A 27923-nucleotide genomic window follows, 5' to 3' on the forward strand; every position below is an offset into this window, starting at 1 on the left:
GGTAGGACCTTGTTGGTTAACCATTTTAAATATAGCAGTGTGTACATGTTGATCCCAAACTCCCTAACTGTCCCTTCCCCACCTTCCATCCCCCCTGGCAACCATAAGTTCGTTCTCTAGGTCTGTGAGTCTCTTTCTGTTTTGTAAATAAGTTTATTTGTAGCCTTATGTTAGATTTGGGAAAAAACTTTGTCTTCTGCATTGGGCCTCTAGGGTCTCTTGATTTCTTAGCATTTATGACATTTATGTGTTTAGGTTTTTATTTTTTATTTTCCTTTTCTGTTGTGAGTGCGCTCCATTCTCTTCAACTTCCCCTCCTGGACAACCCCCACCCCCACCCCCCGCCATGGCAGAAATCATATTTGCCTTTCTCCTCATCTGGTAGTGATCTTTAAGTATTCCATCAGCCACATCCCTCCTTTAAAAACTATGTAGCAACTCAATGGTATGTGATGCACGGTGTGTAGGTATCAAAAGAGTGGTCTTTGGTAAGGGCAGTAGAGTTATCCAGAAAGAGCACAGAGTGGTGATAAATAAGCTAGCAGCGTGTCATTCACTGCACTTTGTTTATCAGTTGCTTGTTTATAGTCTGGTCTGGAATAGCTAGAAACCTCAGAACCCTCTGATTTGTCTTTCTTTAACTTGTTATTCATTCACTCCACCCTCTCTTTGGCTTCCATCTCCAAGGTCTTCAACCTTGTGGAAAGGGCATCAAGGTACCACTGGAAATCCAAGCCACCACTTGGATAAATTACAGCCTTCAGCTGTTGGGGTCCATCATGCTATTTGTTCTACCTCCCAGCTCACTGTGCTTGACATCAATTACATTCTCTGCCTTGGTTCAAAGAATGCGAGATGAGTACTTTAATCCCCTTTGCAAAATAATAATAACAACAACAACGACAATAAGGCCTCTGAGCAGAGAAGGTTAAGCCTAATTCAGATTTTTTAAAAGTGGAAAACGAATCATAAATACCTGAGAAATGAGGTTCATAATGCAAACCCCAAGAAGCCCTTTAACCTGGGCAAAATCCTATAACACAATTATATACAATTTCACACTTGACTGGAGCTGTTATTTGAGCAAAAATAACCATTTTTCTGCTTGCGCTAAATGAACCACGAGAGCCATGTATCCAGCTACAGAAAAATGTAGGCTCACACGTTCAGTCTGCATGTAATCAGCGTACTTGATGGCAAGGGCATTGTAGGATCAAAAGAGTTAATCATTGGATCCTGCCCACAGCAACCACACAATTAAGGGCAAGATTAGCAGAGATGAAAAATTTATTGTGAAAATGCAACGCTGGGTCTGCAAAACAAAATGATTTTGCCGAGCAGTTGTTCTGTTGCCATAATCCTAATGATCAAGTCTATTACACTAATAATAGGAGAAAAACTAATTGCAGAGAGGACAGGACAAATCTTTTTTAATCTGCGTTGTCATCCCAACTAAGTCCCAACCCATTTGTATTAACCTTTGCTGACAGAGTCACATGATGGACATAATTTCTTATAATTTACCAGCTATGGATCTAACCTTTCTTCATCAAATATTCATAAAGGCAGGATTCTCAATGATTTTCTGTCTCTCTTCATATTTACAGCTTGTTGTCTTCTTCCTTTTTACAGTAATTTGGACACAATTGAAGTCAAATGGAATTAAAGTTAAATGCCTTTAGCAACTGAGGTGCCTAAAAGCAGAGACTTGGGGGAGGGGTCGTGAACTGGAGGGGAAGAGCCTGTGTTCCCAGGACCGTTCACATCCCAGAGGAGTTCCAGTGGGCTGCCCTGCCTGCAAAGGGAAAAAAGAAATCAGTCGGAGAGTAAAATGCCATTGCCCTGACTTGGCCTGCAGAGCATGCACTCTTAGGCCTGTGGATCGAGATGCCCAGAGGCTGAGCTGACTGGGAGCGCCATGCCTTCCTCTGACCACAGGGCTTGCTGGGAACCTAGGCTTCTGGGGCCAGATCCTGTCTAAGCATGCGTCAGAGGGGCCCCGAGAAACATGCCGGGGGCTGTAATGGTGGACAAGAAGAGCTGGTTGGTACCGTTACTTAGAAAATGAACGTGAATATCTGAAACCATTCCTGAGAGCATTTTTGGTAGAAAAACATCTGTTTCCACTTTGCTTCTTTGTTGCTTTGACAGTTTTCTTAAGAGACATGTAGATGAAAGAAGTTTTATAAAGCTTAGGTGTTTAAAATAAGTATAGCCACTGGTCCTGTATTTTTTTTCCTCTCCCCGCTTGCAAGGCTTCAGTTTCAGTGGAATGGCAGGAGTTTGGGGAAGATGAAATAGTCTGGAGAAATCCCTTTTCTACTCCAGTCCTCAGAGGACCCTACCTTTACTGAAACAACCAGGATGTTGTAGGTAAAGTCTCCTTTAAGATGCAAAGGAGTTGTTTTACCTGGTTGACTTCAAATTCCTATATTGACTAAACCAAGAATTTACTTCTTGCTGAGTTTCCAGAATTCTGGCTGGTAGAACAGAAGTGAGAACTGAAGCTGCTTATATTCTTTAACAGCTGATTCGCGTCCCTAACTCGAAGGTATTTTGGTTTTTTCACCATTAAAACTTCATCAAGTACTTTTTGAGCACTACCCCTAAATCTCAGACCTTCTCACCCTTCCAAATATTTTTCTGTGCATTTATAGACCTCTAGATGTACTTCAGATAAATATGTTTTCTTTGTTTTACCTAAATGGTCATGACAAACCACCATTGGTTCTGCCAGTCAATACCCAGCTTGCTTTTGTTACTCAATAACAAACATATCTAGATTTAGGAATCTCCCTATGTTAGAACGTATGATATAAATCTATTTAATTGTTGCAGAGATGTCCATAGGTTGTAAATACCATCGTTCAGTATTAGTCCCATGATAATGGACATTTAGGCTGTTTCCAGTTTTTCAAATTATAAGCAGTTCTGCAAAACACCATTAAATGTTTAGGACCAAGATAGAGCACATGTAATTGTCTTAAGAGCAATGCTGGCTTTTGCAAATACAGTTTTGAGAATGTTTATACTGACCTGACCCCATACTTTTTTAATGTCTTCTACCAATCTAAGTCTCCTTTCTGATGGGAAGGACCAAAACAATTATGAGACATTTGGTATCATATGCGCCCCACACATAAATAGACATTCCAGATGGCAGTGAATTAAATGTTTTCAATAGGGGGAAAATGATAATCAGCTGTAAGAAATGCCCAAGTAGAGCTATTATTCAAGGAGACTATCATTGTGAGTTTGCTGTTATGTAGATTGAGTTATGCTGAAGGTCAGACTGTGTGCCCTGAGCTGCAGTTGCATCCTGGGAAATTCTCCTCCGTGGTACTAGGTTCTCTATTTGCCTTGTTCACCAACACTCATGCTATAAAGAGGTGTCTATGATTATGTAAAGGATGGCTTGCCAATTAGTATACACATACGTGTATGGTGTTAATAACCATACCTCAGTCTCTGACAAATCTAATGGAAGATGGCAGGAAATTCTTTTAAAGGACTAAAATCTTTGGCCGGGAGGTTTGAGGGGTAAGTTCCATGAAAATGTTTACTAGGGATATCAGATACTGTCATTCTTCTGGGCTAGCTAGAATCGGATAGGTGCGGAGATGCTCATTGGCTCCCTCTGGGTTAATGGAAGAAATAAGGCAGGTACACAGTCAGATTCTATACATTTGTGGAAGTGCAGATTGAAGACTTCCAATCTGAGTGGGTGTAAAGATTCTAAGTTCTTTTTTAATAATTCACACGTTAGGTTTAGGGTTAACAGTCTTGTCAGGTAGTGTTTAGCTTTGCTGAAAACCAACAACTGACTTAAGAATGACACACAGGTGGAAAAGATCCTTCCACCAGAGTTCATGAAACATTGCTGCTGCTGCTAAATCGCTTCAGTCGTGTCCGACTCTGTGCGACCCCATAGATGGCAGCCCATCAGGCTCCCCCGTCCCTGGGATTCTCCAGGCAAGAACACTGGAGTGGGTTGCCATGTCCTTCTCCAATGCATGAAAGTGAAAAGTGAAAGTGAAGTCGCTCAGTCGTGTCTGACTCTTAGCGACCCCATGGACTGCAGCCTACCAGGCTCCTCCATCCATGGATTTTCCAGGCAAGAGTACTGGAGTGGGGTGCCATTGCCTTCTCATGAAACATTAGGTATCTCTCATTCCTGCAACACTGTTTAGGCTGTTAACTGGCCCCATCTCTCATTCTATACTGGGCACTCTTATCCTTATTTTATAAAAGGGGAAGTTGAAAGATTCTGCCAAAAGTTAGTGGAACCTAAGAAAAAATAGATAAATTCATCAAAAATGAAAAACTTTTGTGTGTCAAAGAACACTGCCAAGAAAGTGAAAAGACAACCTACAAAATAGAGGAAAAAATCTTGTAAATCATATATCTGATAGAAGTTTACTATCCAGACTATAAAAAACTCCTAAAATTCAAGAACTAAGAGACAAACAACCCAATTAAAAAATGGGCAAAGGAATTGATTAGATATTTTTCCAAAGAAGATATACAAATATCTAGTAAGTCCATGAAGAGATGTTTATGACCATTAATCATTAGGGAAATGTAAATTAAAACCACAGTGAGAGACTATTTCACACCTACTAAGAGAGCTATAATAATTTTTTAAAAATAACAAAATAGCAAGTGTTAGCAAGGATGTGGAGAAATTAGAACCCTCATACATTGCTGCTAGAAATGTAAAACCACACAATACCTTTGGAAAATAATTTGGTGGTTCCTGAAAAAGTTAAATGAATTAGCATCTATGTGACCCAGCAAGTCCATTCCTAGGTATAAATTCAAAAGAACTGAAAACAGGGATTCAAATAGATACTTCATAACATTTTTCACAGTAGCTAAAAGGTGGAAGCAATCCAAGCATCCACGAGCATATGAATGAGTAAACCAAACATGTTACATACATGGAATGGAATACTATTCAGCCATAAAAGGGAACAAAATTCTGTCACATGCTATAACCTGTACAAACCTCAAAAACACATGCCAACTGAAATAAACCAGACACAAAAGGACAAATATATGATTCCACTTATACAAACTATCTAAAATAGACAAACTCAGAGAGACAGAAAGTCAATTAGAGGTTACCGGTGCTGCAGCAAGAGGGAATGGGGAATTGCATAATGAATTTCTGTTTGAGGTGATGGTGAGAAAATTTTAGAAGCAGATACTGGTGATTCTTGTACAACATTGTGAATGCAATGAATACCACTGAGTTATATGCTTAAAAGTAGGTAAAATGGCAAATTGTACATTATATACTTTTTAACACAGTAAGAAAAGTGAATGGAATCAGATGTAGAACTTAAGCATATCATCTAAAGTTCCAAAGGTATACAATTAAGGAACTAAAACTACAGAGAAACTCTATTGCAGTTGCTTGCTTTGCAGGAAATCACTCTAAAACTTAGCAGCTTGCAACAACCCAGCTGCTGTTGTTGTCTAGTCGCTAAGTTGTGTCCGACTCTTTTGCGACCCCATGGACTGTAGCCCACCAAGCTCCTCTGTCCATGGGATTTCCCAGGCAGAACTACTGAAGTGGGTTGCCATTTCCTTCTCCAAGAGGGAATCTTCCTGACCCAGGGCTCAAACCGTGTCTACACTGGCAGGCGGGTTCTTTGCCGTCTGAGCCACCAGAGAAGCCCTCAATCACAGTTACTAATTCTCATATAAGACCCTGGTCTTCTGTGCGTTGACTCATCTGGATAGAAGGCTCTTCTACTGGCCCCACTGAGGGTCTCTCACCTGGACTGTAGTCAGGCAGCAGCTGGAGCAGAAAGGCTGGGTTCAGCTGGGGACTCTGGGATCACTCAGCCTCCATCTTTCCACGTGGCCTTTCTGTGTGGTCTCTCCTGCAGATACCCAGACTTCTTGCAGTGAGGCTCAAGACACCCAAGTGCACAAAAGCAGAAGCTTCCAGGTTTTTTAAAAGAATTGTTCTCATGTCACCCATGCTGCAGTCTACTGTTTAAAGCAGATGACAGAGAGGGCCAACTGAGCCTCGGAATATGGGTAAATCCTGGAACACCAGTCTCACATACACAGGATAAGGAGAGTCAAACCCTAATGTCACACTGCAGGAAGACAAAGGATTATATCTGAAGTTGAAGGATCAAGGAATAGGAGTGTGGTACATATTGGTGAGAGATACACCAGGTAACCACTGTTGGAAACAAATCCAGGGCTGAGATGGATTAGAGCGGGGAACTCCTGCTTTTTTCATTGTATAAACTCTATATATCATTAGATTTAAAACTGTCGCTGTGCACTGTTTCAATAACATGATAGGGTAGTTTGGAGTATGGCTGTGGGGCCAGGTCACCTGGGCTCATATCTTGGTCACGTCAGTTATAATCTCTGTGACCTTGGGCAAATGACATCACCACTCAGTGCCTCAGTGTTCCCATCTGTAAGCTGGGGATAAAAATCATAACCTCAAGACTAACCTGGTCCTGTGGCTAAGCACCAGCAGCTAAGACGCCAAGTTCCCAGTGCAGAGGGCCCAAGTTCGATCCCTGATCAGGGAGCTAGCTCTCACGTGCCACAACTAAGGATTCCACATGCTGCAACCAAGGCTGAAGATCCCGAGTGCTGCAGCCAAGACCTGGCACACAAATAAATAAATATATAAGTAAGGAAATACTTTAAAACAAAATCATAACATCATAGGGTGATGAGGATTAAATGAATAAAGCACTTAGAATGCCGATGAGGCACAAAGTAGACCCTCAAATAATGTCAGCTCTTAACAGCTATAACTTTAAAAAAGAAGAAGCATGCAAACCCACGGTGAACTAGGGGTCCTCAGACCAGATCCTTAGTCTCATAAAGTGAAAAGTGTTAGTCGCTCAGTTGTGTCTGACTCTTTGCAACCCCCCGGAATGCAGCCTGCCAGGCTCCTCTGTCTATGGGATTCTCCAAGCAAGAATACTGGAGTGGATGGAGTGGGTAGCCATTCCCTTCTCCAGATCTTCCTGACCCAGGGATGGAACCCGCTCTCTGGCATTGCAAGCAGATTCTTTACCATCTGAGCCATCAGGGAAGCTCAACTCTGCCACAGATGAGCTGAGCAAGTCTGTTAACCTCAGCTTCCAACTAAGAAGGATATAAGCTAAGATGAGCTCCTAAGAATAGAGGTTGTGTCAAATCTGAAACCTAAAAGAGCCACGACTGTCAAAAATTACCCTGCTGAAACATGAGACTCCCCTCCCTCTTCCAAGAGATTCTTTACAGCCGAGCCTGTTCCATTATCCTCGTACTCTACCCACTATGGAGGCATAATTCAGAGCCTCACTGGCTGCCTGTCCAGAGACCTTCTCCTGGGACAGAACTTTATAAATCATTTTAAGTTAGTGGCCATAACTCCCAGGTGCTTACATGAGACCAAGTGGAAAAGGACATTAACTTGGAACCAATTAAATTGCTGCTAGTCTGTATTTGCTGGCCTCCTGGACGGATCTCTCCCAGAAGGCTGCTCATGTGGTCAGCCCTGGGTGAAACTGTTACGAAGGTAAAATCAGGCTCCAGAGAATCCCCCTTCCTCACACCCCAGGGAAGGTGGAGTTCACATGTCCCTCCGCTCCATCAAGGAAACAATGTGATCCGTCCAAGAGGTGACTTAAAATCATCTCGTCCTTAGAAGCAGTTGCGTTTTTAAATGCCTTTCCTTTTTTCTCTGTACACTGGGGGGAAAAAAATGAATGAATGGTACACTTTCTGGTCTGGATTAGAGGCCAGAGCAAGAACTGTTGTGCAGTGAGGAGGCTGTCCTAAAACCTGTGCTCCCGTACCACGTGGGCAGGCCACCTGCCAATAGCAATTACACAGATGACCCCAGCCTCGTAACTTACTAGTGGGTGCTGATGGGCACTAGGACCTGGACCAGTCCGTCTCCAGCTAGAAAGAGCAATTTAAATTAGGAACAGCAAGCCCCTTCCATCTCACCAAGCTCCCCTAGCAGCTGGGGGGTGATGCGGAGAAAGCATAATGGCCCCTCAGTCGGCTAGTCTGTGCCAACTCCCAGGTGGTCTCGACTGCAGAACCGTTCTTCCAAAAAGTGTGAAATTCTAACTTAGCAGTTGGCTGAGAAGCCTGGCTCGCTGGCAGGCCAGGCACGGGGGCAGGAGGTGACAGCCGCTAATCAGGCCCTCGCTGTGCCAGCCTGACTCACTGCTGCGCCCTGGCCCATTCCCCGCTGACCCCGCTCCTGTCGCGCTCAGTCAGGAGCCGAACCTCTCCACTAATCGGCCTGTTCGCGGGAGCTGGAGAGGTGACTTGTAACAGGCCTCTCGTTCCCAGCCTCCTCTATAATGACATTCTGCACAAGCAGAGTCGTCCTTTGATTCCCTGTGACCTTCTGGATTTTGGCAAATGAGAAAGCACCTGGGATGCACGGCGAAGGCCCAAGGGTGTCTTTCCTGCAAAGAAATGCTCTGGTCTTCCACCCCCGCCTCCACCCGCATCTCTCACTTGTACCAGGCAAGGACACGGCCTCATTCATTTTTCCCTGGTGGAAAAAAGCCTTCTTCTTCCGGAGCCAAGGGGGCTCTGAGATGAGGTGGCCGGTATTTGGCCCATGTGTGAGTATTTACCAGGCGAAACTCTGGGGCTCAGTGGCTGTCTCGCCTTGACAGATGAGAAAATGCTGTCTTCGTGCCCTTGCCAAGGTCACCCCACTAGCCAACACCCATGTGGGGAGAACACATTGCCCCCCACCACCACCCCAGAGAGTAAGGGAACTGCAGACCCAAGCTTTCAAAGCCACAGCGTAGAAGGCTTTGCACCAGCCTGCGGAAGGCGAGACCCTACAAGGCTGTAAGTAATAAATAGATAATGGCCGGTCTCTCTGCCTGCTTGCTCCTTGGAGATGCTCGGATGGGAACCTGGTGGCTGTGATGATTAATGAATCAACCCGCCCAGTTAACCTGCAGTTTGGAGGCCATGCGCAGCCCCTAAGGCAGTCTCTGGGCAACTCATCCTTCCTCGCCGAGGCGCCCACGGGCTTTTGTCCACGGGTGGCAACACCGGCAGCCCAGCAGAAGCTTCGGCTTGGACAATTTCAGAATTTGGTCCGCTTTCTACTGAAGTGCAATTATTAAAAAAAAAAAAAAACTGCTTTCAAACTGTCGTTTTAGAGGGAACCCCCACACTGACTCAGAGCCCATCTTAGTCTTCTGTGGCTCCCAGCATCTAAGATTACACTTCTTCCTCAGCCTGAATCCACAACCCCCCAGAAGGAAAAGAAAAGTGAAAATTGGATGTGAGTTGCATTCAAAAGATACGTCAAAGCGATGGGGGTGGTCAGGCTCAGTGCTGCCCCTCCCTCTCAGCCAGCCTGGGGAGGGCCCATCAGGCCAGGAAAGAGATTTAAGGAGAATATTTCACTTCATCAACTCAACACCGAGAGTAGGTTGAGTGTAGAAGTTTCTTCTCATGAAATGACCACCCACTTCCTAAAGAAGAAAGTTTTCTGCAGAGGATGAGACTGGATCCTGTCCCTTTCCTTCTTAAGCCCCCCAGGGCTTTCCCACCTCACTTAGAATACAATCAGTCTGTACAATAGCTGCCAAGGCCCTGGTCCTCTCTGACCCTGCCACCTGCATTCCTTGGTCACCCTCCTTCAGCCTCCTTGCGGTTTCTCTTGACCATGCTTGACTCATGGTCACCTAAAATCTCTTTCCCCCGGGGGAGATGCCTGCTCCTCCCACTCCAGGCAGAACCATTCCCCCATCTCTCATTCGCTCTCTTACTCATTTCCTGTTTGATTTGCTCCAGAGCATTTATCTCTAGCAGAAATTACCTTAATGTCTATTCACTGACCTCGTGTGGCAGAGAATACTAGTTTCTCATCCTGTCCCCTTTCTTTCCTTGTTCCTGAGTATAGAATCCCAGGTTGTTGTTGTTGTTGTTGTTTTAAAAAAGCTTTTTATTTTGGAGTATAGCTAATTACCAATGTTGTAATAGATTCAGGAGGACTGCACAGGGACTCAGCCATACATATGCATGTATCCATTCTCCCCCAAACTCCCCTCCCATCCAGGCTGCCACATGACATTGAGCTGTGCTATAGAGTAGGCCTTTGTTGGTTAACCATTTTAAATATAACAGTGTATACGTGTCGATCCCGAAGTCCCTAACTATCCTTCCTCCCTGGCAACCGTAAGTTTGTAGAATCCCAGTCCTGATGGAGCAAAGAAGAAGGTGGCACATCCAGTTAAAACCCAGCACTTCCCAGCCTCTTCTGTAGCCCAGGGACTGAGTTCTAGTCTGTGAGCTAGAGGTGGAGGTTGGTTGGCTGTCTTCCTTAGAAGGAGGAGGTAAGGGTGTATTTTACCCCTCTCGCCTTCCTGCTCCTGCTTGGGATACCAGATACAGTGGCTAGGCACCTGGACCTTAAGGTGAGCTCAAAGATGGCAGCCGTCAGCTAAGAATGGCAGAGCAAAAAGATAGATGGAGCAGCCCAAGTCCTGGATGTCTGTGGATTGCTGTCATGTGACCTTCCATGAAAAAGCAAAAACAAGCTTCCCTCTTCTTTAGCCACTGTTAATTTCTAATCCCTCTTGCTGGCAGCTAGATGCAGTTATATAACTAATACTGCTGTTGCTGAGTCGCTCAGTCGGGTCTGACTCCTTGAAACCCTATGGACTGTAGCCCTCCAGGCTCCTCTGCCAACAGGCCCTTTCCAGGCAAGAATACTGGAGTGGGTTGCCATTTCCTCCTCCAGGGGATCTTCCCAAGTCAGGGACTGAACCAGCATTTCCTGTGTGTCCTGCTTAGCAGGCAGATTCTTTACCACTGAGCTACCTGGGAAGCCCCTTATAACTAATACATGTGCTTATTCTGTCTTCCTTCAGTAGAATAGTTAGCTCCATGAGACCTGGAACTTTGTCTAGTTCATTACTGTATCTCTAGATCCTTGTGAAGTGAACATCACTCAGTCGTGTCCAACTCTTGCGACCCCATGGACTGTAGCCCGCCAGGCTCTTCTGTCCATGGAATTTTCCAGGCAAGAACACTGGAGTGGGTTGCCATTTCCTACTCCACTAGATCCTTGTACCTAGTAAATATTTGTTGAATGAATGAATGAACTCAGGCACACACACAGAGCACTAACCAAACCCCTTCTGCCCTAATCCTGTCTTGATCAGTAGGTCAGTAGGCAGGCACTTAGTAAGCTACACTGAGTTGTCACCCTTTTTTAAAACTAAAGTATAGTTGATTTACAATATTGTATTAGTTTTAGGTGTACAGCAAAGTCATTCAGTTATATATACATATATGTGTGAGGATTCCCTGGTGGCTCGGTGATGAAGAATCTGCCTACCAATTCAGGAGACGTAGGAGACTTAGGTTCAGTCCCTGGGTTGGGAAGATCCCCTGGAGAAGGGAAAGACTACCCACTTGCCTGGAGAAACCCATAGACAGAGGAGCCTGGTGGCTACAGTCAGATATGACCGACTGACTAAACAAGAGCATATGTATATATCTATACTTTTTCATTCTTTACCATTATAGTTTATTGAGTTTTCCTCTTTTTGATCACTGAACCCAGGAGCATAGCTATTTATGTGCGTAAAAGCAATTTTAATTTCTAAACATTAGCTGCAGAAACATCATTCCGTTCCTAGGGGTATAAAACGCAGGTTTGCTTTGGCTTCAAGATGAGGACATTTCTGATGTCTTTGGAGTTTGGGGCCTTGTTCGCATAGCAATCCTGATGCTACAGCTGCTTGGACTTCTTGCCCTTCTACTGAAGAGCTCCACTGAAGTATAGTTTTATTCCTGTCATAAAACACCTGTAGGTGGCGGGAGCTGTTTATTATCTCTAGTCTTGAAATGGCAGCTTAGAGAATCCATGGGTTCTTGGGCTAGAGTAGAATAGTGTCCAGTGGAGTCTGTGATACACATGTGTTACCTCGAGGGAATGAGAATTTGCCGGCAAAAATAGTTTCTGAATCAGAGTAGCAGTGAGGGGTAGTACTTCCAATTCCACCAGTAGAAGTGAGGTTTCCTAGAAAAATGCTTAACTAGCAAATCACCTAAATTTCAGTCCCAGCTACATGACTTACCAGCCATGTGACTGACCTAGAGCAAGGCCTCCACGTCCATATCTCTCCAACTGGGCCAGCACCTTTATTTCCTATCCTAGTAGTGAGGGTCACTTGAGATAAGGTATGTGGAGGTAAACCATAATATTTATATATAGGGACAGACTTCCCTGGTGATCCAGTGGTTGAGAATCCGCCTTCCAATGCAGGGGACACAGGTTTGAGTCTAAGATCCCACATGCTGTGTAGGCAGCTAAGCCCGCATGCCGCAACTACTGAGCCCAAGAGCTACAACTCAAGAGAAGTCCACGTGCCGCAACGAAGGTCCTGTATGCTGCAACTAAGACCCGCCACCACCAAAAATAAATAAATAAAATAAATATCGTTAAATAGATTTTTATATCAAATCCCAATTTTTTTAAAGATGGGAAGAACCTTAGGGATTGTCTAACCCAGCCCTTCATTTTACAGATCTGAGTACCAGTGGCCAGAAAGCCAAGGTTTTGCCCATGATCTCAGGATAGGTTAGTGTAGAGCTGGGTCTTGAATTTCCAGACCAATATTTTTTCCTGCCCTCTCATCCTCCTTGTCCGTGGGTAATAAGATATTATTATTCCTCCTCTGATTGTGCCTTGTACTTTTACTGTCTTCATCATAAAATGGGTGCTCTCACAGAGAGATGAGTTCATCTTTGTACACTTGGAAGTTCCCACGATGCAAATTGCTTTCCATCATCTGTGCATCCCAACCCTATTTACTGTGGCTGCCCTTTCCTCCTCCAGGGTCTTTTCCCAACCTAGGAATCAAACCCGAATCTCTTGCATCTCCTGCATTAGCAGGTGGATTGTTTACCACTGAGCTGCCTGGGAAAGCCCATTTATTGTAGCTACAATGTGCCAAACTGTGCTTTAGGCTCGGAGGATATAGCAATGAGTAAAACAGAAATTCCTGCCTTCAGAGAGCTTACACACACACACACACACACACACACACACACACGGTATCAAGTGTTGTGGAGCAAAAAATGGGGCAGGAAAAGAAGATGAGGAGTGGGGAGCACGGGGTTGGATACGGAGGAAGGGGAGAAGCTGCTGTCTTCCGTAGGGCAATCTAGGAAGGCCTTGATCATTGGATTATGTTTAATCAATGACCTGAAGGAACAGGGGAATGAGCCACATGGATATTTTAGGGAAAGAGTTTTCAAAGCTGAAGAAACAGCAGATTCAAATACCTGAGAGTGTTCTTTGCCTGTTCAAGGAAGAAGAAATAAGCCAGTGGGACTGGATCAAAGTGAATAATGGGACAAATGGAAGGAGAGACCAGGAGTAGGGGTGGGGAAGGGGTAGGTCATGTAGGGACTTGAGGACCATTGTAAGAATTTGACTTGGACTCCATTTTTGTTTTTTTTTAAATTCTTTATTGAATTTGTTTTGCTCCTGTCTTATATTTTATTTTTTGGGGCGTAATGCATGTGGGATCTTAGCTCCCCAGCCAAGAATAGAACCCGCACCCTCTGCATTGGAAGGCCAAATCTTTAACCGCTGGACCACCAGGAAGCACCAGGACCCAGCTCTTAAATGGGTGCAGAGCATAGATTCATCAAAAGACTGGGATGTGTATGTGTTAGTCACTCAGGCATGTCCGACACTTTGTGACCCCATGGACTCTAGCCCGCCGGGCTCCCCGGTCCATGGGATATCCTTGATCAATTGGCAATCTGTTTCAGCCTGCCATTTTCTCACTCCACATTTGGACAGCCTTCCCCTGCCCACTGTTGGTTTGGGGCTCCACCGAGTTTTCTGTGTGAGTGCTCTCGACCTATTAACGAATATTCTTAAAAAAGAGAAGAGGAACAAAGGCCCAGTTAGCCTCACGTTCGGCATAAGGTTAAAGTAAACTTGGGAGATGCTTCTCGGCCTCCAAAAACCAATTAAGCAGGTTACTCGCAAGTATTTCTAAGAACAGCAGCCCAGTGGAAAGAGACTGACAGGTGAGCAGATGGGAGAACCATCAACTCAAATTTATTTCACAGCTTACAACTCAAATGAGCATTCCAGAGTCAGAACAGCTGGCCTTTTGTGCTGTAAGCCATTGTCCTTTGCTTTGCTCATCTCTCAAGAGTATGAGCGGGTTATGTGGCAGTGGCCGTCTGTCTGTCGGTCTTTGACTTTGCAGGGAAAAATCCTTTGTAGGAAATAAGCTCTTGATGTAAACCAGATTCCTCTGTAATGTCTGCTTCTTCCATGGGTTTTGAAGTTTCTAGATCCTGAAAATCAACGGCTTTGACCCCTTAGCTTTCATTTTCATAACTATATTCATTATTTCTGTGACGGCTATTATCTGATTCTAAGTAAATGGAACTTAACCGAATAGTCAAAAAGCAAAAATCTTCAGGTTTGCAAGAAGAAACATTTTTTAAAAAATGTTACAGTGCATCTGAAAATCACAGCTGTCTTGAATTTCTGATCGTAAGTTATTCTGGGAGCTTTCTGAAGTTTGAGACTGTCCCATGCAAACTTTACTTAAGTTTCAGGCAACGGGGGAAGTCGTGAAATTTGGAAAGGGTTATCTTTTGTCAATCATGGCCTTTTGTGGGGTACGGTGCTGACAGAGGATGGAGGAGAGACCGTATTCTATGGCTGAAAGGAGGGCTTGATACTACCCTGTGGGGATTTTGTTCCAGTAATTGCATCAAATCAGACCTTCTGCCATGTTGCAGGTATAGCATTAATATCACTCATTAAGTCATAGGGCTGTATGCTTTCCCTCCCAATGGCAGAATCACTGGCAGAATATATTTTCTTCCAAAGTGTTTGTTTTCATTGTTGCCCTTTAAAAATAATGAGTTCATTCTATTCCCTTGCAAGGAAAGTTACTCTAGACTGCTTTGAAATTGTATATCTTTTGTTGAGCACAGTTCTGCAGTGGTTCCATAGCTTTGTGTGCTGGGGAACCCAACCCGGCCTCTCTTAAAACTCCTAACCAAGCTGCCTCAGACCTGATTCATATAATCGTCCAGCCGATTTGACCTTTATATTGTTACCCTCAGCCAGGTAGAAGTCATGCCAGTTTCAGATGACCCTATCATGTGACCAGAGATCAAAGGTCAGCAGCTCCTAAACGTTCAGCTGTCAAGGTAGCCCATTCATCACTCTCATTATGTAACTGACGAGCCGACAAATGAAGCTGGGGATAAAATTGTTTTCTACCCTCCGCCTCCTGGGCTTACACCCCAGTGGTGGGCCAAGCAGTCTCACATATTAAGTGGTTCCACAAGCCTGCCGGAGTCCCTGGAGTAAGGGGAAGGAGTCCAGGAGGCCTGTTCTCTGTGTTGGACCCTGAGAAGTCACCAGTTGCCTGCTTAGGGGGCCAAGCTTCAGGTCTACAGGAACCAATGTTAAGTCTGGTATCCTCTGAAATGGAGATGAATTTAATGTGAGTTGCCTATGGACCCAAAGAAACCCTTGTGTCCCCTCCCCACCCCACATATGCCCTTCAGCATTTTTGTGGTCCTTTGTGGCAGGTTAAGATGGTGTGTGTTTTTGCAGACTGGCGCAGTCTGAAGAGTCACATGCAGAAATTCACATGAACAGGACCTTCCTCTGGGGAGTCTAGCTTGGGGCCAGGTGCCTTCAGGAAACTTTTTAAAACCAGGATCTAAAATGATTCTTTTGATGTCTATATTTCGGAATATTACAAAGAGCTGGAGATTAGGAATCAGACAATTTTGCTAAATCCCGACTCTGTCCTTTCTTGAGCTGTGAAATCTTGGACAAGTTAGTTAATCTTCTGTACCTCCACTTCTGTTCTAGGACATGGATTTAATGAAAAGACTTATACAGTGTCTGGGCTTCCCTGGTAGCTCAGATGGTAAAGAATCTGCCTGCAGTGTGGGAGATGTGGGTTTGATCCCTGGGTCAGGAAGATCCTCTGAAGAAGGGAACGGCTACCTGCTCCAGTATTCTGGCCTGGAGAATTCCATGGACTGTAGAGTCCATGGGGTCGCAAAGAGTCGGACACGACTGAGCGACTCTCACTTTCACTTTTCACGGTGCCTGATGCTTAGTGTATATGATTGTGTGTGTGTGTGTTAGTTGCTCAGTCATGTCCGACTCTTTGCCGTTCCCTTCTCCAGGAGATCTTCCCGACCCAGGGATCGAACCCACATCTCCCACACTGCAGGCAGATTCTTTACCATCTGAGCCACCAGGGAAGCCCAGTGTATATGATTGGCTATGTTTAATGTTTCTATTACTATTATTACTATTCCTTTGTTCTGAGAGGAGATGTCATCAGGGAAGCAGGGGCATGAAATAGAAATTCTTTATAGGATCTCCCATAGCAACAGAACCTCTGAAAAAACTCGTAAGGGCAGAGGGGTAAGGAGATGGCAGGATTACACAGTATAGTCATGTGGGTTGGGAGGAAGCCCTAGAAGAGGCAGCAGCTTGTACTGTAGAAGGGAAAAGCATGTGCCATCCTCCTGGGCCCTGAAAGAAAGAACAGAGATGCCTTTAAGGCCTATTAAATGGCTCAGTAAGCCATTCCGTTGCCAAAAAGCATCCCTGATTCTTATACCAGCAAGAGGTCTTGGGACCTTGCCTTTTCCTCTCCTGACCTCTTAGAGGTACTATCTGAGCACCATATCCCTCACCCCAGTGCTGCTCTTCTTTGGTAGAACCTTTGCCACAGGTCACAGGGGCTCTTTCAGTGATCCAGAGTGGGACGAAGCCCAGGTTCCGTACACCAGGTGGACCGGAAACCCTGGTCAAAGGAAATTTCTTTTTGGATCCCAAGTTGGAACTCTTGACACCCTGCTATTTATGGTTACTGGGCTACATAATATATTAATATTATATTTCAGAGAAATTATAGGTAATATTGGTTTTGAGGCGAAGAATTAGGAACTATGAGAACCACTGTTTACATAGAAAATGTTGAGTTCCAAACAAATGTGGAAAACACAGCTGTTAATATTTACAGCAGCTGGGCTTTGCTTGGGTTATTCCCGTCCCCTCCCAATGAGAGAACAGTATAGGATCAGAGTTGTTGTTTACTCACTAGGTCATGTCCGACTCTTCGAAACCCCATGGACTGTAGCCCACCAGGCTCCATCCATGGGATTCTCCAGGCAAGAATACTGGAGTGGGTTGCCATTTCCTTCTCCAGGGGATCTTCCTGCTGCTGCTGCTGCTAAATCACTTCAGTCGTGTCTGTGTGACTCCATAGACGGCAGCCCACCGGGCTCCCCTGTCCCTGGGATTCTCACCCAAGGATTGAACCCGCATCTTCCACATTGCAGGAGGATTCTTTACCACTGAGCCACTAAGGAAGCCCACACATAAAGTACTACTTGTCTTTAAACACTGGAATTACTCTGCCTGGTGAGATGTTTCTATTCTACTGGGCCTGGGGAGACTAAGAACAGAGAGCATTCAAGGTCCCGGATTGATCTGAGCTCCATCCAAAGCATAGAAGCCATTGAAGAAATTATTACTCCTTTACATTGTTATTTCCCACTTTTTGCACACTGGTCCTGGCAGTTGGGTTTTTGCAGGTTAAATGTATTAATCGATTTGATGTGACACGTCAGGATTTTCTACTTGAGTGAAGCCTCTTAAACTTTGGTGCTGGTTGACACTGTTTGAAGGAATGAATATGTTCTGATGTGACCAATATCCTGAAAAAGCCTTCTGTTTGATGTGAATCAGAAGGACGGTCAACTCTTCAGCATGAATGAAAATTCCAGAAAAAAACTCGGACTTGGAGAAGAGTGTACTTTTTTTAGTCCTTGGGTATTTTCTGATGATGCTGTGAGTCTAAATTGTTCTAGTCTTTAGAAGTGTGATGTCTTTCACACTAGCTTTTTTTTTTGTTAATGCTTTCTTTTTAACGGCTACATTACATTTCATTGTCTGGATACACATAGTTTATTCATTTTTTTCCCCACACATTTTAAAGCATTACAGGCCTCCCAGCCAATGTTGCCTGAGCTGTATTTTAAAAATAGAACTTGTATCACATTGGAAAGGGCTGTTGTTGTTTAGTCGCTAAGTCGTGTCCAACTCTTTTGCAACCCCATGGACTGTATGTAGCCTGCTAGGCTCCTCTGTCCATAGCATTTGCCAGGCAAGTATACTGGAGTGGGTTGCCATTTCATTATCCAGGGGATCTTCCCAATGCAGGGATCAAACCTGTGTCTCCTTCTTGGCAGGCAGATTCTTTGCTGCTGAGCCACCTGGGAAGTTGAAGCGGACTATGGATGTGTAATTCAACATTTGTGCAGTAGTCTACATATTTTAAAGGACTTTTATGTACATTGTTTAATTTTTATCTTCACCTAGTCCAGTGAAGCAGGGGCACATAGACTTCACACAGCAGTTGAGGAAACTAAGAGATCAAGAAATTTTTCTCAGGGTCACCCCAGGAATACAGTTGACCCTTGAATAGACTTGAACTAAGAAGATTCCCTGATACATGGATTTTTAATAAATAAATATACAGTCAGACCTCTGTATCTGGATACATAACCTGAGGATACGGAGGGCCAGCTGAAAGGGATATGAGCATCCATGGATTTTGGTACCCAAGCAGGAGATTCTGGAATCAATTCCCCAAAAATACTGGGGGATGACTCTATATACCTGGGGATGACTGTCTATACCTGCGGATAACTGTATAATTAGAAGTAGTTTAGGCTTTTAAAAGATAAAGGAGTGGGACTTTCCTGGCAGCCCAGTGGTAAAGACTTCACACTCCCACCGCAGGGGGCATGCATTCGATTCCTGTTTGGGGAACTAAGATCCCACATGCCACAAAGCACAGCCAAAAGAAAAGAAAGCTCTGTCAGAAGATGAAGGTGTATCTTTTACATCTACAGACAAAAGATACTTATGCTCTGAGAACCTCAAAGTCATTGGAATGAAGAGAAGAAAGTTTTATCAGTTCATTTGCTGTAATTATTTTGTAGAAACATGATGAAAACATTTTGCTCCTTTCGTTCCCCTGAAATGGTTTGGAATCTCCTGAATACCTGAATTTGGCAGGAATAGCCAAGGAATCAGGGGATAGGGCCCATTTTGGTCCAAATGGGAATCCATGAGAAAGATGGAACATGGTAGAAAGGGTAGCCTACCAAATGTCCAGGGTCTGCCCATCCCCCACTCTCCCACCTGCCACTGAATTAACCTTGCATGAGGCAGCTCTCTTGTGAAACATGGTTCAAATGCCAACCTCTTCCTCTCTCAGGTTATTGTGAAATCAGTGCTGCGTGTTAAGATTCTTCAGGATGCTCAAACAACATGCAGAATGTACTTACTTTATCAGGAGTTACTCTCTTCTTTCACATTAAAGAATTCTCTCTTAGGAGTTTGTTTTCCTTGTCTCCTCAAGGCCTGTGCTTGGTAATATTTAATCCATCAAGTTCTAGTTTCTGGTACTTCTTTTTTTTTTTTTTTTTTTAATGCTTGCTTTATCCCAGTCCATCTTTTAGCAGGAACCATTTCTCCCGAAATCTTGTCATTTCATCAAGCATACTTAATGGAAATGTTACCTGTCCTTCTTTATTTGTCGCAAAATTTAAGGACGAGGAGGAAGACCGTACATGTTTTCTTAAAATCAATGGCCAGCACATTACTGTAAAACCTATTGATTAAAAACACAAAGTATAATGTTAGTCATTTAGTCTGTGAAGTGATGCAATAAGGGAAGAAATTTATCCTCTGACTCGTGCATTAACCTTTTATTGACTGCTTGCATACCCATAATTAACACACACTTTAGCTAAAGTGGTTAATTTCAGCATGGCGACCAGTGCCCACTAATGTAGCTGCCGTCCTGATGATCCAGATGGAAGTGTAGCCCTGGGGGAAATCAGCGAGCAGTGGGGCCCTGCATGAGTTACACCTGTGGGCGGGGATGAGGAGGGGACCTCTGGACAGTCGGCTCACAGACCAGCCAACGGGACACCTTTCAGCTGCTTCCTGTTACGTCACTAGGTCATTCAGGGAGAACCCTTCCTCAGTAGCAGGAGTTTTGAGGGTGGCTTATAGAGTCCTTTGAATTGAAATACTGTGATTTTCGGAGGGAGAGAGATGAAGTATATGTCATTTTCCTCTGCTCCCCTGGCAATGCTCCATAAAAGGAGCAGGGTTTTCTGAGTGAAAGTGAAAGCCACCAAGGCTTCCCTGGTGGCTCAGATGGTAAAGAATCTGCCTGCAGTGCAGGAGACCCAGGTCGGGAAGATCCCCTGGAGAAGGAAATGGCAACCCACTCCAGTATTCTTGCCTGAAAAATTCCTTAGATGGAGGATCCTGGTGGGCTACAGTCCACGGGGTCACAAAGAGTCGGACACAACTGAGCGACATCACTTTCTTTTCTAAGTAGATCTAAGTTTATTTGTTAATCCAAAGCATTCAAAAGAGGATTTTTTTTCTTAAGGATGGGAGTAGAGAGTACAAGGTGGAAAAGGGAAACTGTAACTTTCTTACTGTTGAGCTGAGTTTTTTGCTGTTTAGCTTGAGTTTCTTACTATTTAGCTTCTCTCCTCTGTCTGTAAGAAAAGAAAGTGAAGTCGCTCAGTGGTGTCTGACTCTTTGCGACCCCATGGACTGTAGCCTACCAGGCTCCTCCGTCCATGGGATTTTCAAGGCAAGAGTACTGGGCTGGGTTGCCATTTCCTTCTCCAGGGGATCTTCCCAATCCAGGGATTGAACCCGGGTCTCCTGAGTTGTAGGCAGACGCTTTTACTCTCTGAGCCACCAGGGAAGGCATGTCTGTAAGAGATGGAACCAATTCCACTCAAACCACATGGCCAAGCGTAGGGACAGGACAAATTCCCCGTAGGAAAATTAGAATCTTCTTTGTGGCAAAGATGGGAATAGACACCAGACAGCCAATGTCCACTACTGTCAGGATTCCTAAATCATTGCTTAAGAGAACTCAGGGCCCCTTGATTTTGCGAGAACCACAGAGTATGCACGCTGAGAAACCATCCAACTTCGTTTCCTGGAAATGCCAAGTCAGCCTGAAACAGCTGCCACCGAAGTAGTCCAACGACAGTGCCTATTAAGAATTCTGGGTCTTCAGGAGCAACCGCTAAGTCTTTTCTGCTTCTGAGTAGTTTAGCCTGTCACTGGAGAGTTGCAGCAGCTTGCATACATAAGCCTTGGCATCCTGGAATGTCACATTGTGCTAGGATTCAGCCTCAGGCTTCATCTGATTCAAGCCAGAAAGACTTGCTCTGGCTCTCCAGTTTCCCCCACAAAGAGCCGATCCAGAGGCCACCCCACTCAGTTCGTTGAAGGGAGGGGACGGTCAGAGGAGCAACAGGCAGCCCCCTCGTTGGCATCTCCTGTCGTCCCTGGAGACACCAGCTCTCTACTGGCAGGAGAAGTAACAATAGTGACGATTCAGTTCAGTTCAGTCGCTCAGTCGTGTCTGACTCTTTGTGACCCCATGAATCGCAGCACCCCAGGCCTCCCATAGTATTTAGTAATAATGTGCCAGGCGGTATGCTAAGTACTTCACATGTGTTAATCCCTATAACTTCCACAACAAGCCCATACGTAAGGTACTGTCATTGTTCTCATCATTATTCTCACGTGACAAGTGAGAAGCTGAGGTTTGGTGAGTTTAGGATACTCAAGATGTCAGGCCCCAGGGAAGCGGCAGTGCCCTGTGTCCAGAGGACACCTTCACCACTGTGCTTCCCCGTCTTAGGATGGGAGAGAGACTGAATGGTGGTTTCAGCAGGGGCTTCCCTGGGAGCTCAGCTGGTAAAGAATCCACCCGCAATGCAGGAGACCTGGTTCGATTCCTAGGTCAGGAAGATGCCCTGGAGAAGGGATAGGCTACCAGCTCCAGTACCAGCTCCAGTATTCTTGGGCTTCCCTGATGGCTCAGACGGTAAAGAATCCACCTGAAATGGGGGAGACGTGGGTTCAATCCCTGGGTCGGAAAGATCACCTGGAGGAGGACATGGCAACCCACTCCAGTATTCTTGCCTGGAGGATCCCCATGGACAGAGGAGCCTGGCGGGCTACAGTCCATGGGATCACAAAGAGTCAGACGCAACTGAGCGACTAAGCATAGTACAAGAAAATATGCCTTCAGGTCATTCTCAAGCCTTTCTTTTTCAGTTCCGGTATCTGGCATGGTGTTGAAGCGGACGGTATGATTTGAGTCAGGGCTGACTGTCCTTTCTTGTAGGTGGATACATGACCTCAACAGCACGCCCTCTGCAGAGCCCAGTCATGATCACTGACAAACTGGCAAGGAGCACTGAGCATTAAAGGAAGAGTTATGTTTTTGTTTTGCAGCTTGCAAACTCTTAGTGTGGCATGTGGAATCTAGTTCCCCGACCAAGGGTCGAACTCAGGTCCCCTGCATGAAGAGCATGGAGTCTGAGCCACTGGACCGCCAGGGAAGTCCCTAAAGGAAGCTCTTTAAAGTGCTCTTGAGGGGACTTCCCTGGTGGTCCAGTGGCTCAGACTCTGCACTCCCAGTGCGCAGGATGCAGGTTTGTTCTCTGGTCTGGGAGCTAAGATCCCACGTGCCGCGGAGCAACTAAACCCTAAATTAATGAACTCTAAACTACTGGAGCCCGTGGGCCACAACTAGAGGGTCCTTGCCCTGCAGTGAAATATCCCACATGACGCAGTGAAGATCTTGAGTGCCGCAACCAAGACCCAACACAGCCAAATAAATGAATAAATGAATATTAAAAAAAGTGATCTTGAAAGATCTGGATTAAGGCCCTAAAGAGCCCCAGCAAGGGGTTCTGCCTCTAGTCCAGAGGGAGGCAGTGGGTATACACAGCTCCTAGCCTCTCAGGGCCAGCATGAGAAGGAGGTAGTCCCCACGTCAGTCAGCCCCTCCATCAGAAGAACAATAGTAGGAAATCAGAGCCACTTCACCCAGAAGAAAACTGGATGGGCTTCCGACATATGCAATACAGTGTCAGCAAACTTCTGCAGCAGGTGTTCATACTTCCAATACTTTCTCAAAATGAGGGGGCCAAACCCATTTGACAGGTGAAAAAGCATCTCTATTGACTTTGGACAAACCTTACGCCAGCCGAGGTGGATCAGCACTTATCATAGCCCTTTAATCTGCCAACCAGGATAATGTGTGCAGAGATCATTTCCCTGCCGTCAGATGGAAGTGCTCAATTTGGAATAACTCTCCCTCTCTGGTAAATTGAGCCTTACTCTCTGATTCCGAGGCCGAGAGACAGCACAATTTAAAAAGCTTTGCAGAGTTCCTTTGTAATTAGTCGCAGCTTCCCTTGAATATTAATTTCTCCCCCATCCCTTTCATGTGATTTAGAGACTATATCTCTAGAACTGAAGTGAGCGGCAGCGTCTCAAACACCTATTATTATTAAGTAGTCTGTAGAACGCGCCTCTGTTCTTCGGTGCTGTGTGGGCTTATCAGTGCAAACAGTTTAATATTTATGCTAAGAGGATTGTCAAAAGCAGCTTCTGTTGCTTTAATTCTTGTTTTAAATAAATAATGAGAACATTTAAACACATTACTCTTCTTGGGGCCCTGAGGTCAGCTAATCTTATTATTTATGAAGTGATGTGCTACATAATAGTACTTAGTGCATGTTAACAGACGCTATTATCAGGGCCCGATGCGGAGAGCCGAAGATATATTGGAATGTTCTGTGTAATGTACGACGGATTGAGTGCACAGAATGCCGGTGGAGCAATTAACCACCCGAGAAAATAGGTGTAAAGTTGAAGTATGTTTTCCCATGGGGATCCCCTCACCATTAATAATTCCCCAGAGGAGAAGATGTCTTTTAGTTAGGAGCCTTCTCGACCATCAAGGCTTGGAAATAGGGTCGGGATGGTCCATTCTTTGATCTCTTCATAGTTAGTCCTACACGGAAGGCACATGATGGATGGGTAGGACCACTTTTTTAATTGATTTAGAGGATAAGGCCGAGAAGGTGAGGGTGGCGTGGGAGAGGACCAGGCAACTCTCCCAGATGTACTCAAGAATAATTCTTTTTGGGGGCACGCACTGTCCCCGCCACGTGCTCCAAGAGAACAGAGAAATTGTTCGTTTCTTATTGCAATCTGTGTTTTCTTCTCTCTGATCCTCATTTCTCGGATACATAAAGCCAAAGCCACCGAGTTTTCCCTGATCAATTTCCAGTAAGCTGGTCTCTTGGAGAGGTAGCTGCCTGCCAAGGTGTGACAATGTGGCCCCAACTTTTTTCCTCCGAGGCTATAATTTAGTTGCATATGATAATTAATTTCTCTACTATTGATGAATAATCCATTTAATAAAAACCGTGATTTAAGTGTTTTCCTTAGGGAGTCACTCTTGCTAGCCTCTTAATTTAATTTTGTGGAAGTTTTCCCCACCTATTCATCAGTGGAAATGATTATTAACCTCTATTTGCATATATCCTTATAAATCGGTCTCTCCTTGGAGTGCCTTTTTCCGAGCACAGCAAGCTGGGACACTTGTAAATCTCCAGGATCTCCGAAGTCAATCCCAGTCTGTAATATTGTTTAATCTATTCTTGGATGTTTTAATGCAGTAAATTCAATTTAATCTTTCCCAGTAATCTAGTAATACATGGAAATCCCACAAACATTTAAATCTGATAATGGTTTAATCACATACTTTAAATAACAGTCGAGATAATGAAAAAATAATTCACCATTTTAAAGGCAGAGTAACTGAATTTCCCCCCATGATTGGCTTCTACAAAGCTCTTGAGAGATAATACAAATCTGGGAGTTGAAATAAAGAAGTTCCAGCCTCATCAAAAACAGTTCTTCCTTCTTATGAACACACCTGCTTTCTGCCTCCCAAACTCATTTTTCCTTCCTCCTCATCACCACCATCACAGTGGATTGCCAAGGTTGTCCCAAGTTGCCTGAGTATGGGTCTTGCAGTCCTTTCTTCCCAGGAATTAACTGCCTCTTCTTACTCTTCCAGGTGCCAGTCTCGAATTGCCCGAACTTTACCCGCTGATCAGAAGCCAGAATGCCGGCCGTACTGGGAAAAGGGTGATCCTTCGATGCCTCTGCCATTTGACCTCACAGAAATCGTTTCTGAACTCAGAGGTCTGCTTCTGGAAACCAGGCCCTAGAGGCAGAGCACAGTCCTCAGGTGGAGGAGGAAAGGCTATTTTCAGTTCTTCTTCTCCAACCCTGTCATGGGCTTAGGCAAGGGCAGTATGGGGTAGACTTGGCCTTGAGATTGTAGAAAATGTTGAGATGATAGAGAATGGCCTTGGAGATTGTTTCCAGTTGGGAACAATTAGGGAGTGGAACCCATGAAGATTAAAATGTTTGAAAATGACACAGTGTTATAGTGATTTGGTATTAAATTAAAAATACCCCCAAAATATAATACCCCCCGCAAAACAAAACAAAACAAAACTATTCCCCACTTGGATTTTTAATGCAAGCCATTCCACTCCTGAGGCCTGGGGAGTGACCAGGGTGAACCCGGCCTTTGGCAGAACCTAACCTACTTTGCTCTTTCCCAAGCCTTTGCAGAGTCCCTACAGGGGATCTCTCCAGTTATGGAGGAGAAGACCGAATTTAGAGACGTTTAGCCCATTTTCTCAACACACCTTTCAGAGTCTCTGTGGTCCAGTATGGTAGCCACTAGGTAGATGGGGCTTCTACCATTTAAATTCCATTTTAATTGTAATTAAAAATTCAGTTCTTCAGTTGCATGAGCCACATTTCAAGTGCTTAGTAGCCCAGGTGTGGCTAGAGACCACTGTATTGGACATAGAACGTTTTCATCTTGGTAGAAAGCCCTCCTAGATGATACTTCTGTCAAAAGTTTGAGAGCGAGAGAGTCAGTCTTCCAGTTCTCTGTAGCTGCTCTCCCCACCTGCAAAGTAAATGAGAAGAGCAATGCCTCGTTGGAAAGTAGCCTCTTTCCCTTCTCTAAGGCAGCCAAGGTTGTGAGCCCTGTACTCTGCACACAGGAAGAGAGCAGTGTTGAAGATTAAAATAAAACTGACATCCTGTCTTTAGGAAGTTCCCCTGATCTAATGAAAGAGACAAAACTCTATTTACATTGCTTCTTGGATTTAACCAACACACTACATATTTGTTTTCCTTTAATTCCCCCATCCACACATAATGGCTAGAATTGAGGCTTGAAGAACCCTAGTGCCCCATCCTGATGATGCTGGAGCACCAGAGAGATGAGAAAGAGGTTAGAACTTGAGCTTTGGTTTTCGAGTGCCTAGATGCAAATGCCCACTGGCTTGTGATCTTTGACGTGTGACTGTGCCTCGGTTTTCTCATCTGTATAATGGGGAAACTACAGGCACACCGATTCCCAAGGTGAAGATGAAATGAAATAATCTAGTTACGGATTTAGAACAATCTCTGGTACGTAGTTAAACACTCAGCAAATATTAGTAAAATATTATATATCAGTAAGCTGACCTGCTGTAGGCATCTGCCCCTCCCTTCCTCAATCTTGGTGCCAGTTTGTCTCATGATGCCATGAACCCACCTCTCGCTTTCGGGCCTGGCTCTCACCCTATGGTGGCCCCAGAAATCACAAGACTAGTCAGCCCCTCTCCCCAGTCTGTTGCCTTCTCTTGTCATCTGCAGTATTCGGGAAGCCGAGGAGCTTTTTCACCCATTCAGAGGTACCCTGAGAACTAAACTCTCCCGCCATCAGAATCTCACCGGTTCAAGGTTTGGGCTCATTTCTATGGAGTTAACCTCAGAGAGATCACATCACACAAGGCAGATGGGGTTTCACCATCTTGAGACTCTCAAATCTTAGATGAGTTCCCTGATGCCCTTAAGCCTCAGTCTCCTCATCAGTAAAAGATGAAGTGCTCCCTCTTACAGTTGCGGGAAAGATGAAATGAAATCATGGAGGCAGGGTGTGCAGGGCAGCCTTGGGACCAAATCGCCTCCTGATTTATTTCACCCCCTAGAATGTTTGTTCCCTGTCATAGTTCATGAGGAGCCAGTATTCAAAAATGGAAGATTTCATAACATAAAGATGTGTGTGTCCTTTTTAAAATTCAGAGCACCCAGCAGCCTCCATCCTGACATGGCAGAGAGCTAGGTAGCATCCTCTTAGGTGGGGCCTGAACCCTCTGTGGCCCCCGTCGCTCCCAGTTACCATTTATTGTGAATCTGACCATCTTTACCCCTTCACGTCAGCACCTGCTTGCTTGCACCCGTAGAGTAGAAATAAATAATAACGTTGCGTGCTTACCCCCATATATGTGTATTACTATCCAGCTATTGTTGTGGACTGCTTGTACTAATATGCCATGTACATCATAAAACATGCATAAACAATAAAAATTTGAAAGGATGAGATAAGAAACCAAGAGAGTGCCTGCTCTGTTTCTTCTCTCACAGGGGCAGGTAAGCATGCTTCCTGGGCCCAGCGGGGGCGGGGCGGGGGGGGGAGGGTAGCAAGTGAAGAGTGTGCTCAGGGTCTTTCAGGTGGGGAAACAGCCAGTGTTGGAGAAACCACTTCCGGCTGCTGCTAAGTCGCTTCAGTCGTGTCCGACTCTGTGCAACCCCATAGACGGCAGCCCGCCAGGCTCCTCCGTCCCTGGGATTCTCCAGACGAGAGTACTGGAGTGAGTTGCCATTGCCTTCTCCAAAGCACTTCCAGGAGTGAATCCAAAAGGTGAGATCATGTTTTCTCAGAAGAAGTGGTGGCTTTCAATGAGCTTGAGCTCAGTGTGTTTGAGGATTACCTATGCTTGTCTCGGAGAGGGGTAGGGTAGGTTTCAGACAGGTAGAAGGGGGAAGGGCAAGAGATGATTAAAAAAAGGGGCGGCTGGGGACACTAAGCTGACAATCA

General features: G+C 44.9%; 1 protein-coding gene and 1 long non-coding RNA gene across 3 annotated transcripts in view; one reads left to right on the forward strand and one right to left on the reverse strand.

Annotated features, from left to right (window-relative positions):
* FTO (FTO alpha-ketoglutarate dependent dioxygenase) overlaps positions 1–27434 on the forward strand; it is a 422524-nt gene extending 395090 nt beyond the window's left edge. Inside the window, exon 9 of the mRNA XM_006043050.4 lies at positions 25050–27434. Within this exon, the coding sequence (XP_006043112.3) occupies positions 25050–25203 (154 nt within the window). The 3' untranslated portion in view covers positions 25204–27434. The remainder of the gene's footprint in view (positions 1–25049) is intronic.
* Positions 1636–8765, reverse strand: LOC123330362. 2 transcript variants are annotated; one of them, XR_006546225.1, is made up of 5 exons: positions 8631–8734; positions 7890–7935; positions 6486–6643; positions 5785–6003; positions 1636–1795 (listed from the first exon to the last, which is right to left on the reverse strand). It is a non-coding gene; the product is annotated as an uncharacterized LOC123330362 (long non-coding RNA). The 2 variants fall into 2 exon arrangements; XR_006546224.1 differs by lacking the exon at positions 7890–7935 and having other exon boundaries at positions 8631–8765.
* Positions 27435–27923: the final 489 nt, after the last annotated feature.

The sequence above is a fragment of the Bubalus bubalis genome, chromosome 18 (genome assembly GCF_019923935.1).
Source record: "Bubalus bubalis isolate 160015118507 breed Murrah chromosome 18, NDDB_SH_1, whole genome shotgun sequence".
NCBI lineage: Eukaryota > Metazoa > Chordata > Mammalia > Artiodactyla > Bovidae > Bubalus > Bubalus bubalis.